The sequence below is a fragment of the Lissotriton vulgaris genome, chromosome 6 (assembly GCF_964263255.1).
Source record: "Lissotriton vulgaris chromosome 6, aLisVul1.2, whole genome shotgun sequence".
Lineage (NCBI taxonomy): Eukaryota > Metazoa > Chordata > Amphibia > Caudata > Salamandridae > Lissotriton > Lissotriton vulgaris.
Window position 1 is genome coordinate 1,628,268,393 of NC_141694.1, and position 23,997 is coordinate 1,628,292,389.

Here is a 23,997-nt window from a genome sequence, read left to right on the forward strand (position 1 = left end):
CTTCGGCCCGGCTTGCTTGAATCCTGATGGTGCAGTGAGCAAGGGACTCACATCTGAGCATACCCTTCCACGCTTATGGTGGACAAAACGATTCAGAAAAGGGGGGTACTCTGACAGTTCATCACTGGCAGTAGAGGTTTGCTGTGCCTGGTGTTGGCACTCTGCTGGGTGCGCGCCTAGGCCTGGCCCCAAACTCAGACACTGATTATACTGTGCGGGCCCTTGGTGGAGTTGGTCCCTCAGGAGAGCCATATCAAGCCCTGCGCCTATATCCCTACTTACAGCCCTAATTCATCTGGTTCGGCAGGGAGACTCCGGGGGCAGCTATGACGAGAGACAAGGGGGGTGTCCCAGCCAAGCACGGGCCTATTGACAAATACACTGGTCCGGGGACTGCGGCAAGTGCTACCGGGAGCCATCCGGAGGCTATCCCGGACAACGCGGCCCTCATGGCGGCCATCACCCAGTCCTGAGAAACGCTAGATGCCAAGATCGGGGCAGTTGGGTCAATGGTACGTTGCTGTGGCAGGATCTGCGCAACACGGTTTCTTGCATCACAGAGGCGGAGACCTGCATCTCTAGAGTGGAGGATGACGTCACAATATCGAAGCGGAAACTGGCGAGCATGGAAACGATCCAGAAGGGTCTGGCGCTCCGAATGGAGGATGCTGAGGGGTGCGCCCGGCGCAATAACCTGCGCTTCGCGGGATTTCCGGAGGGTTGCGAGGCAGGTAACAAGGAACGTTTCCTCACACACTGGTTGGAGAGCTGGCTCCCACCGAAAGCTATGTCAAAATGCTTCGTCGTTGAACGGGCCCATAGGGCGCTCATGCAGAAACCACCGCCAGGGGCCTGACCGCGACCAGTGATAGCAAAGCTCCTGAATTACTTGACCGCATTGCCATATTGAAGCAGGCCCGGGCCAAGGAACCTTTGCTTTACGATAATGTGCGCATTTTGATCTTCCCTGACTATACGAGACTGGTGCAGCAACAGCGCCAATCGCTCACGGCTGCAAGGCCCGTCTGAGAGAGCTCAAACTTCCATATGCCCTCTTGTATCCCACTCGTCTGCGGGTGGTCTACCGATCCCGCACCCACTTTTTTGACAGCCCAGAGGAAGTCTTTTAATGGACAGATGAGAAAAAGCGAGTGAGGCCCCATACGTCACCCGGCAGGGATTCGGACTCCTCTTCAAGTGACATGGTCCAGAAGGGCACCAAGGGGCAGCAGCAGAGGGGCAGTAGGCGGTCGCGCTCCTGGAGGTGCTCGGTGTCCTGCGGGGCCTCCGCTAGAGGGGTCCCTACTCCTGGGCGCCAGACTTTGGAGCATTAATTAGGGGGTTGAGTTGGTACAGAAGCGGTTTCCTGAGCTAAATATGTACTTCGATGCTTCCCTGTCAGGGGGATCTTAGAGAGGGCTGGGTTCCTGCCGGCCTACGACTGATCAGGGCTAAGCCCGCGGAACATGGTTTGTGAGTTGGGGATCCATTGGATGGGGTGGTGCTTGGTCCCCCGTTGGGGTCCGGGTACTTGCTGCGCCGTGACAGATGCTTCAGCGTTTATGAGGTATGGGGTGGATGGCTTGTTGGGGGGGGGGGGGGTTGTTTCAAGTTTCCAGTCGCAAGCCCGCATAGGATTTATAACTTAGTACGTACTTGTCGCTTCGGTCCTTTCTTGGTCATTTTGACAGGTTCCCTCCCCTATGGCTACCGCGCCTGGTAGAGATCGGGGGGCTCCAGTTACCCTCTGTATCATTAGTTGGAACGTGCGAGGGGTCCTAGACAAAATTAAACGGGGGTCTATATTACACCAGGCAAAGAGGTCTAGAGCCGATGTTCTTATGGTACAGGAGACACACCTCATGGGGATGAAGCCACTCTGTTTACAACGCTATGATTATCAGCAGGTCTTTCATGCAGGGTTTACAAGGGGCTCCAGGGGGTTGCGATTTTGATCCATCGCAGGATCCCATATATTCATGCGCAGCAGTGAATTAATGCTCAGGGACATTACCTGTTTATCTGGGGCCAAATTGGGGAGGTCCCATTGTTACTGGGCTGCGTTTATGCCCCCCCCCCCCCCATTGCAGTGGTCTCTGGTGGAGAAGTTGTTGGCTTTATGGGCGGATATACCTGATGTGCTCTCAGTGGTAGGCGGGGACTGGAACGATGTTATGGACCTGGCCAAGAATAGGAGGGTGGGGGACGGTGGCCCGGGGAGGGGACATCCCTCGAAATTTAATTCTATGGTGACTGGCTGGATGTGTGGCGGTGGGCTCATGGTAACAGGCGAGATGTACTATCAGCGGTTCACAAAACCTTCTCCAGGCTCGACTATCTTTTTATTCCCGAGCAATGGTTGGTGTAGGGTGGTGCTGGTTGAGATCCTCACCATGGTCTGTCAGATCACGCCCCCAGTGGCCCTGGAGATATATATGGCCCGGGGGCGACACCCGTTCAGGTGGTGCCTCTCAGTGTGGCTACTTCAGGATGAAGAGTATGATGCACACATGAGGGAGGCTGTTGCTCAGTACTTCGTCTCCAATGAGGGTTCAGTGTCTACTGTTGGGACCCTGTGGGAGGCATTGAAGCCCACTCCGTGGTGTCGATATATCCTGGTGTGCAGCGGCACGTAGCAAGTGCAGGGAGGAATTGATTCGGGTGGAGGCCACTATAGAGGCTCTTGAATGACGGTCGCTGGAGGAAGAGGGAGGGCACTATGTGAGACAACTACTCCAGGCCCAACAATCTCATGCCTCCCTTCTGTTAGACCAAGCCCGGCAAGTGTGGCGGGCGACACGTAGTAAGGTTTATCAGTGGGGGGACAAGTCTGGAAAGATGCTCCATCGGCTTTGCCAGGCACCTTTAATGCCCCAATCAGGTGTGGTTCATGCCCTGGAGGGCAACCAGACATAATATACGGCAAGCTCATGTCACAGTGGCAGCGGTACAGCAGACCGGAGAGTAGGCAGCGCCTCTTGTTGGCAGACATGGACAGGGCGTTCGAATCCCTGAGCTGGGTATATCTGTTTGCATTATTGCGCAGACTAAATCTGGGGCCCCAGTTTCTTTCTTATTTAATGCTCTTCTAGACAGACTTGTCGGCGACAGTGCGGGTGGCTAGTGTTTCTTCTTCCACCTTCCAGATGCGGAGGGGTACGCGGCAGGGGCGCCCCTTGTCTCCTTATTTATTCGCACTGGCTATGGAGCCCTTAGCGGCGTGGTTTTGCATGGATGCACAGGTCCGGGGTTTTGAGTGGACCTAGGATGTATCTGACAGGATCGCGTTATACGCGGACGATGTCCTGTTTTTCCTCACAGCCTTGGACAAAATGGGACCGCGACTCCTAGCGATCATGCAGATCTTTGAAGAAACTTCTGGACTTTATATGAACCCCCGCAAATTTACATTGTGGGTTCTAGGAGACTGTCCGAGGCTGGGCGCGTGGGTGAACGCACTCCAGATGGCTGTTGGGGGGCTGAAATACTTGGGGGTATTCCTGTCAGATGTGCCGGCCGTCTCCTGGGAGCGGAATCTGATACCAGTGTGGGAGCGAGTGCGCGCCGACCTTAAGACCTGGGCACGTATGCCATTGACGCTATACGGCAGGTCGGGCTATCTTTAAGATGGTGGCGCTTCCTCGGCTCTTGTACCAGCTGCAGAATCACCAGTGCTCGATCCGGCCCGGATGGTTTTGGCTGGTGAACTCTGTGCTGAGGCCGTTTCTGTGGGAGTGGGTTAAGGTGCGCGTGGCCCTGAACGTGTTTCCTATCCCCATACTGTGGGAGGCTCGCGTCCTCAGACATCCTCTCATACTATCAGGCCTCGCATCTGCTAGTTCTCATTAGTGGTGGTGCAGTGATAGGAGAGACCCGGCGTACGCACTGGAACGACTACTCATGGGGTCGCATACACTGCATACTATCTTGTATTCTGCACCGTTACACAGCAAATTACCGTCTGCTACACAGGTGGTTTACCTGACATGGAGGCGTGCGCTGCGCCGCATGAGTTGGTGGAATACCTTGACCGGGGAGACCCCCCTGTGGAATAAAGGACGCCTGCCAGAGCTGGAGGCCCTGCAGGGCTTCCGGGGGTGGGACGATATTGGTATTTTGACTCTGGGGGATTGTTGTATAGCATTTTGGACCCTAGTGTAATTTTCCCGATTCATGCCCTTATATAGGCAGGGCTCGACAAATCCGAAAAATGGTACTAGTCCTGCTGGTCTAGTACCATGGAAAATCCCCTCGACCTGACTGCAACCCACTTGACCTCCGTCTCTGAAAACGGAGCAAAAGTGACAAGTTAACAAGATTTAAAGGCATCTTTATTGCTCATTCCCTTAATGAGCAATAAACATGCCTTTAAATCATGTTATCTTGTCACTTTTGCTCTGTTTTCAAAGACGGAGGACAAAAGCTAGTTTGACTTCCTACTCGCCAGAAAGGGCGAGTAGGACCTAAAAATAGCTCGTCCTCATCCATTCTCCCTCGCAAATGCGAGCGGGCGAGTGGATTTGTCGAGCCCTGATAGGTATAAATCACAATGTCCTTATATAGGCATAGAAATCATAACCATATTTCGACATAGCTCATGCAGTCCAAATACGGCATGGCTACTTCCACTAGTTCCGAAAATCCACAACGATTTCTTGAAAAACTCTGCTTCAGCAGTTAGTGACTTCCCCTTGCTTGAACATTGATTTGTCCAAGAACTCATGGAGTTTTCAAAGAACTGAGACTCTTTGATGACGTTATTATGTCCACCTTTACGTCAAACTCTGCACATTGAAGGTATAAATATGCCCACACTTGCCCAAGCAAACACACAGTGGTTTGGAGCAGTTCGACTATCTACTTGCCCGACGCAGCTCGCTACAGCAAGTGCCGAAGAAAGCCAACCCTCCAGCAGACGCACTGAGAGAGACGCTGTCTTTTCTCTTGCTGAGAAATCCAGCTCCAGTGTTTCCAAGCTCCCCTTGCGGGGTGTTGGGAAATCGAGTCCTGAGACAGAGAGATACCAGACCTCCTTCATTCTAAACCAAGGTACGGAGCTGATTAGACCCTAAGAGAAATCTTGGATAGATTCTTGGCAAAAGAATACTAAACTTATGCTACATCACACTTACTTCTTCCCTCGTACTAGACTTAGGTTAGGTACATCGGGGTAGGCGTATTTTAGCAGCACTAGTTGAGTACTTGTAGTCTTTATTTATTTATGTATGTAATTTATGGCTTAGAAACCATACCATGCTTTTACAGTATTATTTTATAATACTCTTCTTGATGTACACATTATACTTCACAGCCAGTATTACGATTGTAGCAGTTCATTTATTCTGCATGAGAAAGAAGACTGTTCAATACATACTTTTATTGAAAACGCCAGTGTGTCTATTTCTCTGCACCTCTGGTGAAACAAAGCATGCACGAATGACTGAGTAAAATATCTACCTATCTATTGTTTCCACGACTCTGAAGATCAGTTTTATCTTGGGTAAATAAAACCTGTTATGTTTATGCGGTTGTCAGAAACGAATCCCTTCTTGTGAATTTGAGAAAGTTTCTAGTGACCTCCGAGCTAGCTGGCACTCAGAAATAAGTTTAATATATTCGATAGAGACCTACTAGACATAAGTCCTACGTCGCATCTATGGGATATATTATTCCACTGCTCAGAGCCTATTAGGAATATAGGAACTACACTACAGGATGTTATGAGAGGCAAAACACTCCAGTCTTTTCAGGATCTACAGAGGGACTTCTCTATGCCCCGGACACAATTCTGTAAATATCTCCAGTTTCGACATGCCTGGTCCCCTTCCCTGGAGGGGCTGGAATCCCTTCCTGAATTCAGTCCACTGGAGGCAAAAGTTTTTATGGGTGATTTGGAGACCAAAAAGATCTCCTGGATCTATCAATCCCTAGTCATACACTGCTCCTCCTTCCTTCAGAAGCTGCAAGCGGATTGGGAAGCAGATGTAGGTGCATTGGAGGAGGAGGACTGGAGAGAGGCATTGACAGCACCCAAGGAAGCGGCTATAGCAATGCGCCTTCGCCTCATCCAATTTAAATATCTTCACAGGTTCTACTATACCCGGGCCCGACTATACTGTGCGGGATTGATTGCCTCCCTGGAGTGTCTCGAATGTGGGCGGTAGGAAGGTACATTTATACTTACTACTTGGCACTGTCTTTCTCTGGAGTGGTTTTGGCGCAGGGTGTTTTTATGCCTGTCAGATGTCTTGGGGTGGGAGCTTCCGCAGACGCCACAACTAGCTCTGCTTCACGTTATGTAGGGCATAGGGGGTAACATCTATAAAAGACACCTCATGCAGCTTGGCTTTATGCTGGTAAAGCGGAATATCGCTAGGGCGTGGAAGGCGCAGCAGGCCCCATCATTGACAGCATGGAAGAACGGCTTAGATTTTTTGTATAGAGCTGGAACAGCCTATCTTCGTGGCCAGGGGCTGCCTAAGTAAGCACTTCAAGATATGGAAGAGATGGGCGGATTACCGGGGGGTGTGGTTAGAGCCGCCAGCGGCTATGGAAGCTCGTCCACTAGGATAAGCCTAAATGCACGTAGGGAAATGGGGATGCAGGGTAGGGGCGGGGGCCAGGAGAGGTGTGGGTTATTGTGCTGCAGATTTGTTGCTATACATCGGGGTGGAGGCAAAGACTGTGCGGACATTGTGCGACTTGGATTGAGTGGGAGTTGGAGGGGGGAGTTGGGGGGAGTTGGTTGTATTGAGCTATGCATTCAAGTTTTTTTTCTGGCTGAAACCTACGAAAGTCAGTTGCTTCTGTGATAATGTATGGTATGATCCAGCAGAGGACTCTGGTGTGCAGAGCTCTGCGCTGTGTTTGCAATTGACAAATAAAAATATGTTTAAAAAAAAAAACTTGCAATGAGACTAGGAAAGTGTTAGAATATTGTCTAGTTTTGTGTAATTTTGGTCTGAGTTTAAAAGGAAAAACAACTGCTCTTGTATGCCCATGCCAGCTGGTGGGACCACAAGACCATAGTTAATATTACACACGCATTCTCCCTTCGGTTTATGTGAATTGAAATAACAGATGATTATTGTTACCCAAGTCAACAGTACTCAATAATCCACATCAAGCAGGATGAAAGTCGAGTGGGCCTGCTGGGACTCAAATCTGTGACCATGAGGTGAAACACAGATTTCTGGACTGGGTGCTTTAGTCCACTGAACCACGATCATATTCCTTGGTAACAACTGGGAGTTTAAGAAAGAGGCTATGACATTAAGCAAGTATAGAATTCTTTTATGTACTTCCCAATCCTGCTTATTAACATGCATTCAGTACATATTTTGCTCCTTTGTTGTTTTCAGTGAACTGCAGAATTATACATTTCTACAGAAAAAGGCAATTATCCAAAAAATGTCTTTATCCCTTAAGCATAGCTTTTTACCCATTTCCGAAGTGCAGCCTTCAGATCAGCCAGTCCAGGTTTTTAGCCGCCAGCGCTAACCATTTCGGAACTTGTAGTTTCAGTTTCCTTTTATTTGTATGGGCCTACAAATCCCAGCATATTCATTGCTGTTTGCTTAAAAGCCAGGACCTCAAAGACATGGTGCAGTTGACAGCCGTGCTTGCATTTCTGTATAAAAGCAAGAACATAGAGTGCCTGGAGAAAAGCTGATAAAGTCAAACAACGTTTAGAAAACATTGCTTCAACAATGTACCAATGGTGTTTAATAACTTTATGAAAACAGTCGAATATGGGTATGAGTTGTCCCTGTATTTTTATTTACATCAGTGCAGCATGGGTCTGCTGCGTCTCAACCTCCGGTGTGCATTAACACGCTACCACAATCTAATCTGCACTAGTAAAATTACTCTTCTGGAGAGTAGGGAAACACCCCCTGGAATGGCATGATTACAAGTTCGTTTAAAGCACCCATTAACTAATTTTAAATTGCAATTGTCCTCGCTGGGGGAGAACAGGCCATTCCCACATGAATGCAACATGACTCCATGTTTTGACAGTACAAGAGCCAATAATATATATAAATGGACTTCACTATTTTGGCGGCAAACACAGCGGCCGCGTGCCTGTCGTAAACAGAATGCTCCTCTCTGCGTGCGTACGAGTAACAGAATAGCCAGCATTGGAAGGCGTTCACTTCCGTCGTCTCTTTGATGAGTTTCGAAAGCTTATTAACTACATGCTCTAAACCTTTCATGTTTTGTCATCGTGCGTTATTTCTGGCAGTAGTCAATGTTTACCATGTTGTCATCTAATTGATAATCAAAGAGATTTTAAAACACACGGGTTCTGACATTAGTGTTCGAATTTAAATAAGTATAAAATGTGGCGCTTCAGCTTTATTTGTGACTTTCCAAAATATGCATCATGTATGGTAAGATAGTGTCAACTCATTGTGCGTCTGCCATGGATTGCTATCTGGTAATAAAAGGATCATCTTTATGAAGTGGAGTTGTGACTGGAAATGTAATGCTCATTAAATCACTAGGAAATACAACCTCAGGAGAGCTTAAGTCCCGAAAATACTGTTCCATAAAAATACTACACCTTATGATGTTGAAATAATTCCAAATAAGTATTCCCCTTAGGAAAGATTTTAGGCTGAAGAGGGAATACTAGTTGGAGTCCTGTGCCTGTTTAAACAATGCCATTAAAAAACAAGAATTGGCCGCCACAAGCACAAGTATGTCCTTCGAAAAACAGCAGAACGACTGCTATAGGCCCTCCTATGCAGCGCATGCGCGCTGTGTATGCAAGACCTAAAAACGCAGTCCTTGAAAAGTAAGCAGTGGAAGGACACAAGTCATGAGGCTGTGCTCCAAGGTAGGGACAAATACAAGTAGAGGAATGAGCGCCCACACAAGCTAAATAAGTTAGAAAATGAGTGACTGTAAAGCCAACCAATGGTAAGCAATGGGCGAGCTCTAAGCCCTCTAAGTCTTTCCGCAAATGGACAGCTTGTGCTGTCTGATAGGCAACAACTAAAAATACCGCCCAAAGTTGATTATCAATAGCCTTTATGGGATGGTGTTAACCATGTTAGTAAAGAATAAAATAATGTTTGTGACACTTTGGTTCGACTGCGTGCATTGATTTAAACGACAGTGACAGAAACCCATAGTGAAATGAATGAGAAAGGCGTTAGATCTTCTCGGCTGTGTGGTGGAGCATGGTGTTTCTGAAACTGTATGTATCAACTGCGTGACTTATGGTTTAAGCACAACTTGATTCCGTTGCTAATATATAAACATCAGCCTTTGATTGTTAAAACACGAATTTGAATTCAATTGTAGCACATTAAATATGAAAAAATGAACGCTGTGGGACTGAGCGTAAGTGCAGACGGTACCCTGGAGTACGGATCTGGGACCTGTATCTATATACACTGGATTTCTGCAGCAGCACATTTTCCATCATCATGCATGTGTTAGATGTTCGATTTTAAAATTATTTTTTAATTTTTTAAAATATATATTCTAGATTTCTTATTGTAAAAATCTACATTGGTCAACAAATGTTTGTATTTGCATGATTGTGATTTTACAAAAAGCTCCTGTTTTTTGGGAAAAGTCATCTTTATAATTCTTTCTGCTGCTTATTCCTATTATACCTCTTCATGTGCAATTGTGTCAGTTGAAATAAAGTTGTTTTTATTAAATGTCGTTCTTCTCACTTTTAATTAGTAATGATGTGTTTTTCAAACATTATAAATAGTTTTTATTTTTGGTTTCCTCCTAACCAGCCAAGTAAGACTTTATACAGTGGCAACACAGCAGAAAGGGAGCACACATGACGAACCAAGCTCTGCTGTTCGTGCTAAGCAGGCACAACTTTTCGACTGGGCTCTAAATAAACTAGACACCTCAGTTAGAAGGACTGGCCGCATAACTAAAACTCTCCTCATGAGAATCTTCGAGGATATTTGCCGTACAGGTAAGCCCCCTTAAAGTTGTCTTGCTGCGCAAATTTACTATTGGCTTAAATTGGATTAAATTAGAGACTGGAGTTTTGTCCAGCTGTACCGTTTAAAAAAAACTTTCTACTGGTGCACTCATTGTAAAAGACGTTAAGGAATATGGATATGCATTAAGCTTTTACTATAAAGCCACAATGTTAACCTATAATTTTCACAACAGAAGCAATAACGAACCCTGGTGTATATATATATTTTTTTATGAAGCAAAATAATATTCTGGCTATAAAGTTTGATAATTTGTTGTGAGCTGCAAATTCTCATACTGTTTCAAACGACTCCGCAATGACAACATATAGACGATCAATTGGAAACTTAATATTGTCTTATAGTGATTATTAATGTAATTACTCTCTCAACTTAACCAACCTCGCTTACGAACCTACCACTTGTCTCAGCAGCTGAACCTCTACTACCTCTCGAAGGTTACCAATGTAAAGTTTGAATCAAGTTATTGACTTATTGATGTGTGGCAAAAGATTTGGTTATACCTGGTAGGTTTCTTGCCCCCCCCCCCTTGCAACAAAATGTATACCTTCTATTTGAGCAGAGCTTAAGAAAATACAGGTCCCCCAGGAATTCTGTTGTGGGCTGGTTGCTGAGAAGGTCTGTTCAGTTTCCTTCTTGATTTCCCCATAAAAGCTGACTCTTCTCAGTAGCCATTGTGCCCCGTCCAATTTAAAGTACTCAATAAAAGGTAGTATTCAAAAGAAGCAACGGTGAGGGTACCACACACTGTAGCACAGAAAATAACCCAAATTCACAGATAGAAATAACTCAATTGTCTATTCAGGTTTGACGTCCGCTCAATACCCCAAATGGATCCACCGTCCTAAGATCCAAAAAATGTCCAAACAATTCCAATGATTCGAGGGAGGGGTCCACACTTCTTGAAAATATCACAGGGCCAAAGATTGTTGATTCCCAAGTTTTTATTCACGTTTCAGTCACCAAATGACGACAGCTTCCATAATAAATTTCAACATAAATGAATCCAAATTAATCAAAACATCATACAGCCGACGCGTTTCGTCCAATGAAGGACATCATCAGGGCTGTTGAAATATAAATCGAACAAGGAAAGTACATTGTACACTTGAAATTCCAATAAACAAAATTGCAATATTTCCATAACGGTACACATTCATTTATACTGTATACCTCACCCCCAGCCTACTTGACAGTCTGAAGTATTGTGTAAAATGCTTTGAAATAAGCTCCATAAATGTATTTCCCAAACTCTGAGTTAACAAATGCTATAGTGCGCACCAATAATAGGTGTCACATGTCTTTACATTGTAAAACCTCCTTTGCAATCTTGTAGCTTTTGATTGAAGATGATTACTACAGGTATTAGCAGCAATGCCAAAACCCTGACATAAGGGAAGAGAAATGAGCCGAGTGATTCCAGAAGTAGATCCATTAGATGTTCCAAGTGCAAAAAGGAAGAAATCTGGGATAACATTATTTGGAATAAGACAAAGAATTTGATGGAAAATAAGGGAATAAATATGTTGTGTTGCCTACTCTCCATGTAAACTTCAGAAGGAAATTACATCACAGGAAAAAAACTCTGCTTCATCTTGGATTGGAAGGCTCACATAGGCTTCTCTGGACAGAATATCATATTGGAAAAGACAGTTTATGTCTTGTCAATGCCCCTTTCCTGAAATTCATGACATTGTGTTGGCATAAGAAAAAGAAGCACAAGTTTGACATCTTTTGCTCAACGCTGAACTCTGCAGTAGTGCCTTTACCTTTCTCACCCTTCGCTCCTCGCTTGAGAGCGGTGTCCACCATCATGCTGCCATGTAAGGAGCTGTTAGAAATGGGGTATCAGGTTGGCTAGGGTATGCACCTAAGCCAGGCAAAACCCGCCACTTTAGTCTGGGTAAGGGTGTTACACACCCACGATAACCCCTGCTCACCCCCATGGTAGCTGGCAGAGCAGCCAGGCTTATCTCAGAGGCAATGTGTGAAGCGTTTGTGCAACACACACACACACCAGTGACGCACAACATACACCACAAAAGAGACGCCACGCCACGCAAGGCTATATAAAAATAGCTCATATATTGTATATGTTTTCAGCACGCAGGTTCCATCAACCGCCGCTCCACTTCGTCCACGGGTGCCTCTTGCCGCACGGTGGCGTGCGTGATATAGTCCCAACACCAAGTCCCTCGATCCTCGGGACTAGTTTTCAAAAAAGAGCACTCAGAGCCTCTCCAGCGTGGTTTGCCAAAATTTATTTCAGTTTTTGCAGTTTGGCAAGGTTACAAACGCGTTTCGGCGTTGCCGCCTTTGTCAAACCATGCTGGAGTGGCTCTGAGTGCTCTTTTTAGAAAACTAGTCCCGAGGATCGAGGGACTTGGTGTTGGGAATATTGTATATAAGACACATAGACCACAATCACATAAATCACTTTGCCAGACAATTGTCATAATAATGCATAGATCCTGACCCACATAAATCACTCTGCCACAAGGCAATCGTCATAATAACAATACATTTAGCATGATACCGTAAATATTCTGGTGTATATTGTAGATCACTTGTAGTGCACTGGATAAAATACTAATAAGGTGCACAGGTCATGAAAACATCCTAAAAGCAACATTGCTGCGCATAATGAGCAGTTCCTGAACCCAACTTTTAGGGCAAGAAATGCATGTTATTAGGTTAGGCATTAATCACCAATGCATTATTGCACCTGTGCTGCTCTCTTTGTTATGTGGTTACTATTGTCACAAATGCACCTGTTGGTCCCATGCATAAGTAAATTGAGCGAAGTGCAGCTGCCTGCGCACGCGCAGTGCAGCTGCTGTCGGCCGGAATATTCGATGATCACAAAGAAATACCCTCAAGGTAGGCAAAGGAGACACAGTCCACAGACACAGGGCACCACAGTCGGCACAACTGCGGCAGGAGCCCAGCCACTCCCCTCAGGTCATAGGGGCCAGTCGTGCCCCTCGTCAGCCCAAAACTCACTGGGGATGCCTTGAAGAGCTGTGACTGGCATTTCTGCGCGCCCGGTTGGGAATGCGGGGCTGGCTCACACTCCAGCTGGAATTTCCGGAATCGAGGGGAGCTCAGAGTGGTTGAAGCGCTGCCCCCTTTCTACTGGTATCCCTCCTCCGAGGCTGGGCCTTGGCCTCTGACGTTGAAGTTGCTAAGCAGCACAATAAGGCTCCCTCCTTGAACTTCTTTCTTCACAGCGGCTCCCTCGTGGCTACGACCCCCCCCCCCCCCCCCCCCCCCCCCCTCACGGTTCCCTTTTCAAACGGAGGGGCCGTGCTGAAGGGTGATTTTGTGGTGCTACAATGAGTAGCCCGTGCTGATTTCTCTGTTGCAGAGTGAGCCCACAACTGGGGCAACCGAAGTTAAAGCACTCACTACGTGCTAATTTCAAACAGAAGCAAATTCGGCCCAAGGTGGTACTCACCACGTGCACTTTGTTTTTTCACCGGGGTCGGGGCAGTGACAGGCACTCACATGCGCTGGGCTCCTAGTTAAAGCGCTCTTGGCAGGTTTCATATAAACCAAAAAAACAAAAGGTGAAGAAAAGCACAGTCCTTTCCCTGCAGGAGAAGGAACTGCAGGCCAACCCACTCCTCATGCAGCAGGGGCATTGCTCCTCGCACATCTCCTCAGCTCTCCTTTTAGGCAGGTTTCCTTAAGATCCAGCAGGGATCTTTCCTTAAGTCTTTGATCTCCCTGAGATTTCAATCAGGAAGCAAGCACACACAAGCCCTTGAAGATTCCTCACAAGCAGGATACCACAGCAGGGTAAAAATAGTTGGTCCTTTTCCTCCACCACAGACAGAAGCAGCAACTACAGGCCAACCCACCCCTCACGCAGAAAAGGAAGCGCTCCTCGCACATTTATTTTGCTCTTCTTTTTGGCAGGGTCCTCATGTTCCTTGAAGTAATCTAAAGCCCTGGGGTTTAGGTCTAGTACTTATACCCCATTTTGCCATTGTTCTCTTTGTGGCAAGCGTCTCTTAACCCTGTGCAAAAAGGTCCTATCCTCTCTGGTGCAGCATGACCACAGGGGGTGGAGACAGCATTCTGAAAAGGAGACACAGTTTATTCAGGTGCAAGCAAAAACTTATCCCATCACTCTATAAATGCAGGCTGTGTCTATTCAGACCAGCTATGAGACACCCAGCCAAGGCAGGGCACACCTCAACACCCCTTGTGACTGTCTAGAGTAAATGCACATCTCCCAGCGCCTGTCACTTCAACACCAGACGCTGAATACACAAACAGTAGTGTGAGAAGGGGGCATTTTTGTGTGTGTTTTGACATTATAAAACGCTCCACCCCTCCCTCAGCCCCCTAAGGACCTAACTCATTTTTTGCTCTTTTTAAAAGTGGCATTTTCAAACACAGAATTAAAAAAACACTTTTACTGAAAGGTGCGTTAATAAATTCAGAGAACCTAAACTCTATTTTTCTATCTGTTCCCAATTGAACGTTACACACATAAAATTGTTATGGTGCAGCCCCAATTATAAGCCTATGGGAATGACACCCCTTCAATATTGAAAAACAAAATAACCAGTATTCCACTATGAGGACATTTACTGGTGTGTGTGACATGTCCTACCTTTCACATACACTGCACCCTGCCCACGGAGGTATCCTGGGGATCCTTAGGGGAGCCTTACTTGTAAGGAAAGGTAAGGTTTGGGCCTGGCAAGTAAGTGGGTGCACTGGCCAGGTAAACAAGGTAGTTTAAAACTGTGCACACAGACACTACAGTGGAAGGTCTGAGATGCATTTAAAGGGCTACTCATGTGGGTGGCACAACCAGTGCTGCAAGCCCACTAGTAGCATTTGTTTACAGGCCCTGACACACACCGTGCACTTTGCTAGGGACTAACCTGTAAATCAAATATGCCAATCATGGATACACAGAGAGCATTAGCACTTTAGCACTGATCAACAGTGGTAAAGTGCCCAAAATCCTACAGCCAGCAAATACAGGGTCGGCAAAAGGCAAAAAGTTATGGATAAACCTGCAAAAAGGGCGCAGTCTAACAGGAATTCACCATCTTCTCCTGATGTTTGCCATCTCTGGTAAGCTCTGCGCACAGATGTAGCACCTTCCAGAAGAAGAGCTTATATTATAATATACAGAGAATCCTGCAAAAGACTTAGGCTGCTTGTGGGTCCTCTCGGCCTATCCCGAAAGATAACGCACATTCAAGCCTCTTTAACTAATAAATGATAGGCTTTTATTATATTCCAACCTTGAACAGAACATATGTAGCATACATCACAATAATATTGGTAACAGCTAATATGAGGAAAGTATAGAGAATGGAGGTAATGAGCATTATATTTGGTTGTATGTATTGCGTGCATGGCACAGCCCCAATTGCCAGTAGTAGGACATCCGCAAATCTGGGAGAGGAAATCAAAGCTTTATACCTGATACAGGGCTGAATATAGTCCAAGCTTACACAACCCACATAATGTACCAGTCTACGTGTTGTGATGATGCAATGGAGATGATCCACCTTTGATAGATCCGTCCTCTGCCTGTGGAAAGAGCATTGTGCCTTTATGTTACAACTTTTATAGGGATGCCTGCTCAGGAACCTGTTCGAGTCTCTGCTCAACATCCTGGGATTATGGACAAATCACTTCATCTCCACGTGCCTTACAAATTTTTTTTTTATTTCTTTGTATTGGAACTAGTACACGTGAAGTGCTTCAAAGCCCTTCGGGTAGAGTTCACGCTATATAAAACTGAAAAATATATATCTTTCTGCACGAAATGCATTATGAGAAAGGTCTGCAATTATGCCATTGTGCAGTTCGCCATTTTTTCACTCCCTCCTCCCTTGTTTTGCCCAACGAACAACTCCCCCCCCCCCCCCCCCCTACATTCCTTTCACACTGTTTTTGAACTTATTGCACAACTGCATGGGCTGCTGAGCAATCTGGCTTAAAGACAAAAATAGCAGTGGCCTAGGGTGACCAACCGTCCGTAAATTTCACGGACCGTCCGTAATTGGGACCTCACGTCCGTTGTCCGTGAGGAACCCTTTTACGGACGCCTTTTGTCCGTAATTTTGCCCATCACAATGAGCAGCGCTGCTCCCCTGTGAGAGGCCTCCCCCCTCCCCCCCTCTCTATGCTGGCGCCTCGCACTCCTCCTGGAGCACAAGAGCAGCCCCACCTGCCCATTGTCAGTCTGTATGCCGGCTAATTGCCACATACAGAATGTCAATGGGGCAGTCTGGGGTGTGACAGCATGTGGAGGCCTCCTCGAGCCTCGGTGTACAGCAGGGCAATCTGTTAGAAAATAGGTAAAACGCCAATGCTGCAACATGAAAAAACTGTTTATTTAATGAAGCCCGAAAAATAAGTTAAAAAGAACAGGTTATCGCTCTTTCACTGTCTGGTCATTTTAGAACTGAAGTATTTTCAATATAATATTCAACAAAGCCATGGTTGCTGCTATTTTTATTTTAAGGAACTAGCAACCATTGATAAAGCCAATAGTCCTGGCTTGTTGTTGATGTAATGATACTTGCTGTAATATATATTACCTACTGGCGGTCGCTAGTAGGTAGTTATAGTTAGGATTTTTTTCAATGTTAAATCTCAAAATTCTATTTGGAATAACTTTGGCGCCGGTTGACGAATCTGCCTGAAAATTTCCTGAAAATGGCCTCGCGGCGCTCCGGTCCTTCCCTGAAAGTTTGGGGGGTATACGTAAAGCGGGGGCCGAGATAAAAGGGGGGTCCCAAAACGCGTTTTCCCCATGTTAATTTCCATAGGGCGGTCGATTTCACTTTTAGCCCGAACAGCTGAATGGATTTCCACCTAATTTGGCAAAATTGTAGGGACTGGTAGCCCGATGTGCCTTTGCTATGTCTCAGGATATGTGCTCCAGTGGATTTTGAGTAATTTAGGTTAAAAAATATATATATCTAGAGCCGCGCCCCGGGGAGCGCTCAAAGCGCGCCACGCGACTTGCGTACGGAAAGCTGATTGGCTCTTGGGTGTCTGTTAACATTCGAAACAGTCCGGAGCGGCTGCCATCTTGTACCTCGGTAGGATTGAGGTGGTAAAAATCAAAGGGGGAAATGATTTGATTTGCGCCAGGGGAGCGCCCGGTACGCGCACCGGGGAGCGTACGAAGGAGAAAAAGAATGACACTTTTAAAAAAAAAAAAATAGCATTTTTATATAAATTGGAGGTAGTTCTGAAAAGAACTTTTTTTTTGTTTTTGTTGTTTAATATTTTTTTATACTTTTTGAAACGATTTTATATTTTTTTTGCATTTTTTACTGGGGAAAAACAAAAACAGGGATTCAAAAAATGCTCAACAGGAGCAAAAAAATGAGAACATTTAGGGACGGGGAGAGCATCGGTGTTCCTGTTTCTTTAATGCAATGAGTTCAACGCTCTGCTCCCCATAACAGAGTAGTTCGTCACAGTCCTTGCATAAAAATGTTATGCCTGCAAAAACCGGCTGGATGTTGGGGACCATTCTTGCACGTGTTGAACCTGAAGGTGTTGCTCCACCAGTGGAGGTGCTGCTGCCATCTCTTCGTGCCTTCTCTGCCAGCTCCCTGACACTCTCCCTGGAATAATTTTTTGGGTGTCTTCTTTTGACATGCCTAATTAAATTGGCATTTCCAAAGCTGTATTTTTTAGAGGATTGCCTCTGGATAAAATACGTCCACATATTTTACAAGTTACTTTACTTGCATTAACTTTTTTTTGTCCTTCAGGGATGTCATAAAATTTCCAGATGAAGTGGTTCTTTGTTTTCTGGTGAGGAGGGTCCTCTTGCACAAATCCATCTGAATCACTGCTGGATGACTCCCTTGCAGCCATTGCTGTAGATCAGGAAAGTAATGAGTTGAAAATTCACAAAACACCTCTTGCTCTCTCCAAGTGAAAATCAATAGTGAGAGAAATGGGTGGGTTTCTCTAAATTTAGAAAAAAATAATTATTGAACCAATGAAAAGTGTTATTTACAGGTCACATGACCATGGGCTTCATCATTATGAAACTAAAACTGTTATGAACCAATGAAAAGTGTTATTTTCTGGTCACATGACCCGACGCGCTTACGCGACGCGCCCCGGGGCGCGGCCTGGGGCGCGCCGCGTAAGCGTGTCAGACGCCTACGTTGCGCGATCGTATTCGCTCGAGTGCTTCCGGGTGCGCTTACGCCGTGCGTATCACACGGACGCGGCTACGCGATACGTCACAATCATGTTTTCGTTTGCGATATTGGCGCTCTCGGGACGCTCCCCGAAGCGCGCCCCGGGACGCTTTATAGAAGTATGCTTTTTGGGGCGCTCCTCGAGGCGCGCACCGGGAGCGCTCCCAAAAAAAAAAAAAATGGGAAAATTGTAGGGAAAGGTAGCCCTATTCTGAAGTGCTTTTTACGAAAATTAACTTTGGAAAAATATGTATTGTGCTACATTGGGCTTTATATATGTTAGAGAAAAAATGTAGCCCAAATGTAGCCCAATGTAGCCCAAAGATGGCCACCAGAGACAAAAAAAAATATATAGCTCAAAAATAGCCCAACTGTAGCCCACTGACAGAATGTATCAGAGTGTTCTAAACAACTAGAGCGCTAACAGTCTTACTTATAAAGAGATACTTATAGTTAGGAATTAGCATTTAAAAAACCTATTAAATTCACTAAAAAAACCATAGGTTTCACATCAGTTATAGTTAGCTGGAAATTTTACTGACATAAAACCATTGAAATTCCCACGTTATAGTTAGTTGGACTCACTATAACTTGCGCGTGTAATGCACTGCTGATGACGTCACATATTACATCACTCATGACATGGTCAGTGACATCACTCATGACCTCTGATGACACCATCCAGTGAATGTGTACGACTGTTACTCTCCCCTGAGGCGGAAAGCCGGGGGTTCTATTTCTTTTCTTTGTGCGTGAAAAAGCGGCAATTTTCAGGTGACAAAAGCGGCAATTTTAAAAAGTGTAAATATTTTAATAGTCCCGTTTTTACATTTGCACTTATTTCCGCGTTCTCGGGTGCAAGGCTATATTGCACCGAGACACTCATTTTTCACCTTGCTCCTCCCGGTGTGGCAGACTAGGGGCTACAACGCGGGGATAGGCGCCATCTTGAAGGGAGGAAGGGTTGGCGGTCCAGTGGCAGGACGCCTCCCGCCCTCCAGGGTATTTAAACCAAGCTGACTTCAACTCTGTGTACGACTGTTACTCTCCCCTGAGGCGGAAAGCCGGGGGTTCTATTTCTTTTCTTTGTGCGTGAAAAGCGGCAATTTTCAGGTGACAAAAGCGGCAATTTTAAAAAGTGTAAATATTTTAATAGTCCCGTTTTTACATTTGCACTTATTTCCGCGTTTTCGGGGGCAAGGCTATATTGCACCGAGACACTCATTTTTCACCTTGCTCCTCCCGGTGTGGCAGACTAGGGGCTACAACGCGGGGATAGGCGCCATCTTGAAGGGAGGAAGGGTTGGCGGTCCAGTGGCAGGACGCCTCCCCACCCTCCTCTACAGAGTATAAATGTCAAGGCCATTTCGTCCGCGCAGCGGGCGGGCGCAGCGGGCGCGCCGGTGGCGCGCCGAAGGCGCGCCAAAGGCAAGCCCGTCTGCGCCCGTCCGCGCCGGACACGGGCCTAGGGCCCCCCCCCCCTGGTTCTAATGTGCCTCAACGCCTCCAATACTCGCACTCTATGTTAATTGACCTTCGAGCCCAAATTACGGAAGAATGTATCAGGAATAATCCTGATAATATATCATCTTTACCCACACTAAACTGCAAGCACTGTCAGACCTCCATCCCCCTGCTAAATAAAGCGGTCGGTTGGGACAACGCTAAACAGATAACGCAAAAGTTCACCATAGCCCTTATCAACGTACGCTCATTGGTGAAACACAGGCAAGAAATAGCGGATTTACTTATTGACAGGAACATCGACATAATGTTCCTCACAGAGACCTGGTTGGACAAGGCATCACACCCAGACCTTGTGATAGCCGTTCCAACAGGTTTCAAATCGTATAGGCTAGATAGAACTGGTAAGAGAGGAGGGGGAATCGCTATAATTGCTCGAGATACACTAAAAATCCGTACTACAGCAATTCCCTCCACTACTTGCGAGGCCTTCCAATTTGATATATACCTATCACCCTCCCACAACTTCAAAGGTATACTACTATACAGGCGACCAGAAACCCGCCTAGGATTTCTTGAAGAAATCGCCACTTTTCTGGAAACTTTTGCTACTGATAAATCCATAACCCTGCTAGGAGACTTTAATTTCCATCTAGACTGTAGTGAAGATAAGGATACTATTGCCCTGCAGTCTCAAATGGAGGTCTTCGGTCTAACCCAACTGGTGAAGGGACCTACTCATAACGCAGGACACACACTAGATGGAATATTTACCAATCATGAGAATTTGGGGGTGTCTGATGTCCTGCCAATGACCTGGACCGACCACCACCTGGTCTTAGCCACGATACAAACTAACAAAACAGCTACCGGAACAATACCAGTACCAAAACAAGAAACATTCAAAGTATGGAGAGACATCAACATCCCCAGCTTTAAAGACGCGCTGGACAATTCAAAGCCCACGCTGTCCAATAACCCAGAAATCGCCACCAAACAATATCAAGCATGGCTGGACCAGGCCGTCAATGAATTAGTCCCTAAAAAAAGGATGTCTAGAAATAGAAAGTCCCCCTCGGCCCCATGGTATACAATGGAACTTAAAAAACTTAAACAACAATGTAGAAATCGAGAGAGACAATGGAGGAAAAACTATGACAACGGAAACAAAAAGATATACAAAGAGCTTCTAGCCCAATATAAGCTATTGATTATCGAAACTAAGAAAAAATATTATACTGAGCAAATTGAAAGTGCGAAAAACTCAAACCAGAAGCTTTTTGAAATAACTAAACAGTTGGCAGGATGCGTCCCAGATTTGAACCCCCCATGCTCACAAAACTTCTTTGATTCACTGGCCACATTCTTTTTCAATAAAGTGAATGACATCTTCTCAGTATTCAATCTCGGCGATAATCAAAATACTGAAAAAATAAATACCCCTCCCCCAAGCAATAACTTATCCTGCTTTGCTGAAGTCACTGAAGATCAAATCCAGGACTTTGTCAAAACCATTAAATCAGGATCGGCTTTAGACCCCTGTCCTCTGAACACTCTTCGCCTATTTGTGGACACGGTGACGCCAGTTATAACCCAAATATGCAATATAATGTTCCGTACAGGCATTTTCCCCACCCAACTAAAAAAGACCTTATTAAAACCTCTCTTGAAAAAACCCGGCCTCGATAAAGCCGATCTGAAAAATTACAGGCCTATAGCCAACCTACCGCTTCTCGCGAAAATAGTGGAGAAGGCCATGAACACCCAACTTACGGAATTCATCGAGCAATACAACTTGCTTGATGAAACACAATTTGGATTCCGCAAGTTTCATGGGACTGAAACCGCACTTATAAAAGCTGCAGACGATATCAGACTAATTAGAGACCAAGGTGGTACAGCACTACTGGTGCTTCTAGACCTATCAGCCGCCTTCGACACGGTTGACCACAAGATTCTTGTCAACTGTGTCGAAAAAATGGGCGTGCGAGGCCAGGCAAAAAATCTTCTGGCATCCTTTCTGACGGAGAGATCCCAGGCGGTGACCTTGGGTCAATTTGAATCGGCTGAATTATCTCTGCCATGTGGGGTACCTCAAGGTTCATCCCTTAGTCCGACACTTTTTAATATCTATGTGTCGGACCTCGCAAAGACCATCAAAGAGCACGGGATGAACCTTACCTCCTACGCAGATGATACTCAGCTAATTCTGGGTATCAGAAATGATGGAGAAACAGTAGCGGAGAGTTTCAAAGCAGGTATGCTGGCCATAGGACAGTGGATGGCGGCAAACTGCTTGAAACTTAACTCCGATAAAACTGAGGTGGTCACTTTTGGCCGTCTCAGTCCTAGCTGGTCCCCAGTATGGTGGCCGCCATCTTTTGGAGCCGTGCCTGAACCTGCCACAAAAGTACGGAATCTGGGCGTCATCTTTGATGACAACCTAAATTTTATGGCACATGCCAATCAGACGGCCGCCACGGCATTCCACAAACTACGCCTAGTCAGGAAGATTCTCCCTTTTCTACCTAAAAATGTTGGCAAGACACTTGTCAGCGCCCTTGTTTTGTCAGCATTAGATTACTGTAATGGCTTGTTTGCCAGTGCCCAAGCAAGGGTCATCAAGAAACTGCAGGGAATCCAAAATGCGGCAGCCAGACTACTTTCAAACATCCCTAAATTCAAGCCCGTAACTGAGACCTTGAGAAGTCTTCACTGGCTCCCAGTGAGGAACAGAATTAAATTTAAGACACTGTGTATTGTCTATAAGTCACTTCACCACCAAGCGCCGCAATTTTTGAAAGACCATCTTGTCCCATATACTCCCTCCCGGACACTACGTTCAGCAAAACAAAATGACCTGGTTGTGCCACGGACCAGGCTGGTCAATTGGGGAGACAGACGTTTCTTAGTGGTAGGCCCTAAACTGTGGAACACTGTCCCGCAATCCATACGATCTAGCCCAAATCTGATATCATTTAGGAAAAAACTGAAAACCTGGTTATTTAATCTTTAAAAATTCCCACTTATCCATGATACCTTATAGGAGAGCATACATCAGTACAGCGCCGAGACGCCTGCGGGCAATTGTTCGCGCTTAACAAATGCTAAAAATAAATAAATAAATAAAATGTGTGGCTTTCTAAAAAATAAGTATATTTTATATATCTATATGTAAAGGTCGATGGAACAATAAATGTTTAAATAAGTGTGTAAATGAATTTTTTTTTTCTGGCATTTCAGCCTTCTTCGGCCCGGCTTGCTTGAATCCTGATGGAGCAGTGAGAAAGGGACTCATGTCGGAGTATACCCTGCCACACCTATAGTGGCCAAAAACGATTTACATGACTGGGTGAGAGCTTTCTGCTTAATTCAGAGACTCTGTCCCTCACCACCCCTTGTTGTAAATATTTTTGTCCACCCTAAGCGTGGAAGGGTATTCTCAGATGTGAGACCCTTGCTCATTGCACCATCAGGATTCAAGCAAACCGGGCCGAAGACGGCTGTAATGCCAGAAACCGGTCCCCGGGAGCTTGTTTCCTTCCCAGTGTAAGAATTGGCTTTTGTAGTTTGGTTTGCCCTGTTCCCATCATGCACTGGGACAGGAACAGACTAATTTGCATACAGCCAGGTTCTGAAACTGGGATGGTGCAGTGAGCTAAAAAACGGTGTTGGATCTAGCCCTGATCTCTTGACTGGGTGAGAGCTTTCTGCTTAATTCAGAGACTCTGTCCCTCACCACCCCTTGTTGTAAATATTTTTGTCCACCCTAAGCGTGGAAGGGTATTCTCAGATGTGAGACCCTTGCTCATTGCACCATCAGGATTCAAGCAAACCGGGCCAAAGACGGCTGTAATGCCAGAAACCGGTCCCCGGGAGCTTGTTTCCTTCCCAGTGTAAGAATTGGCTTTTGTAGTTTGGTTTGCCCTGTTCCCATCATGCACTGGGACAGGAACAGACTAATTTGCATACAGCCAGGTTCTGAAACTGGGATGGTGCAGTGAGCTAAAAAACGGTGTTGGATCTAGCCCTGATCTCTTGACTGGGTGAGAGCTTTCTGCTTAATTCAGAGACTCTGTCCCTCACCACCCCTTGTTGTAAATATCTCTCTGTAAGCAGTGGCAACATCTTTGTGAGTGTCCTTATCCATTGTGGCCAGAGAATATAATGAGGTGTACCAGGTCCCTTAAGTATTAGGGGCATCTGTTTTACAGCGGTAAAGGAATGTTTGGTATTATGCTTCCCGGCATACTTTTGCAATACAAGCAGACTTCAGAAAACTATCAGTGTAGCTGGGTGACCCTATCAATCCCTCCATATGGTTGAGGTCGATGAGGGCATTT

At 45.9% G+C, this 23,997-nt stretch overlaps 1 protein-coding gene across 1 annotated transcript in view; it reads left to right on the forward strand.

The window, feature by feature from the left end:
• The window catches only part of LRPPRC (leucine rich pentatricopeptide repeat containing), a 675,215-nt gene that overhangs the window by 20,892 nt on the left and 630,326 nt on the right, over positions 1-23,997 (forward strand). The window contains exon 2 of the mRNA XM_086927797.1: positions 9,762-9,952. Within this exon, the coding sequence (XP_086783923.1) occupies positions 9,762-9,952 (191 nt within the window). The remainder of the gene's footprint in view (positions 1-9,761; positions 9,953-23,997) is intronic.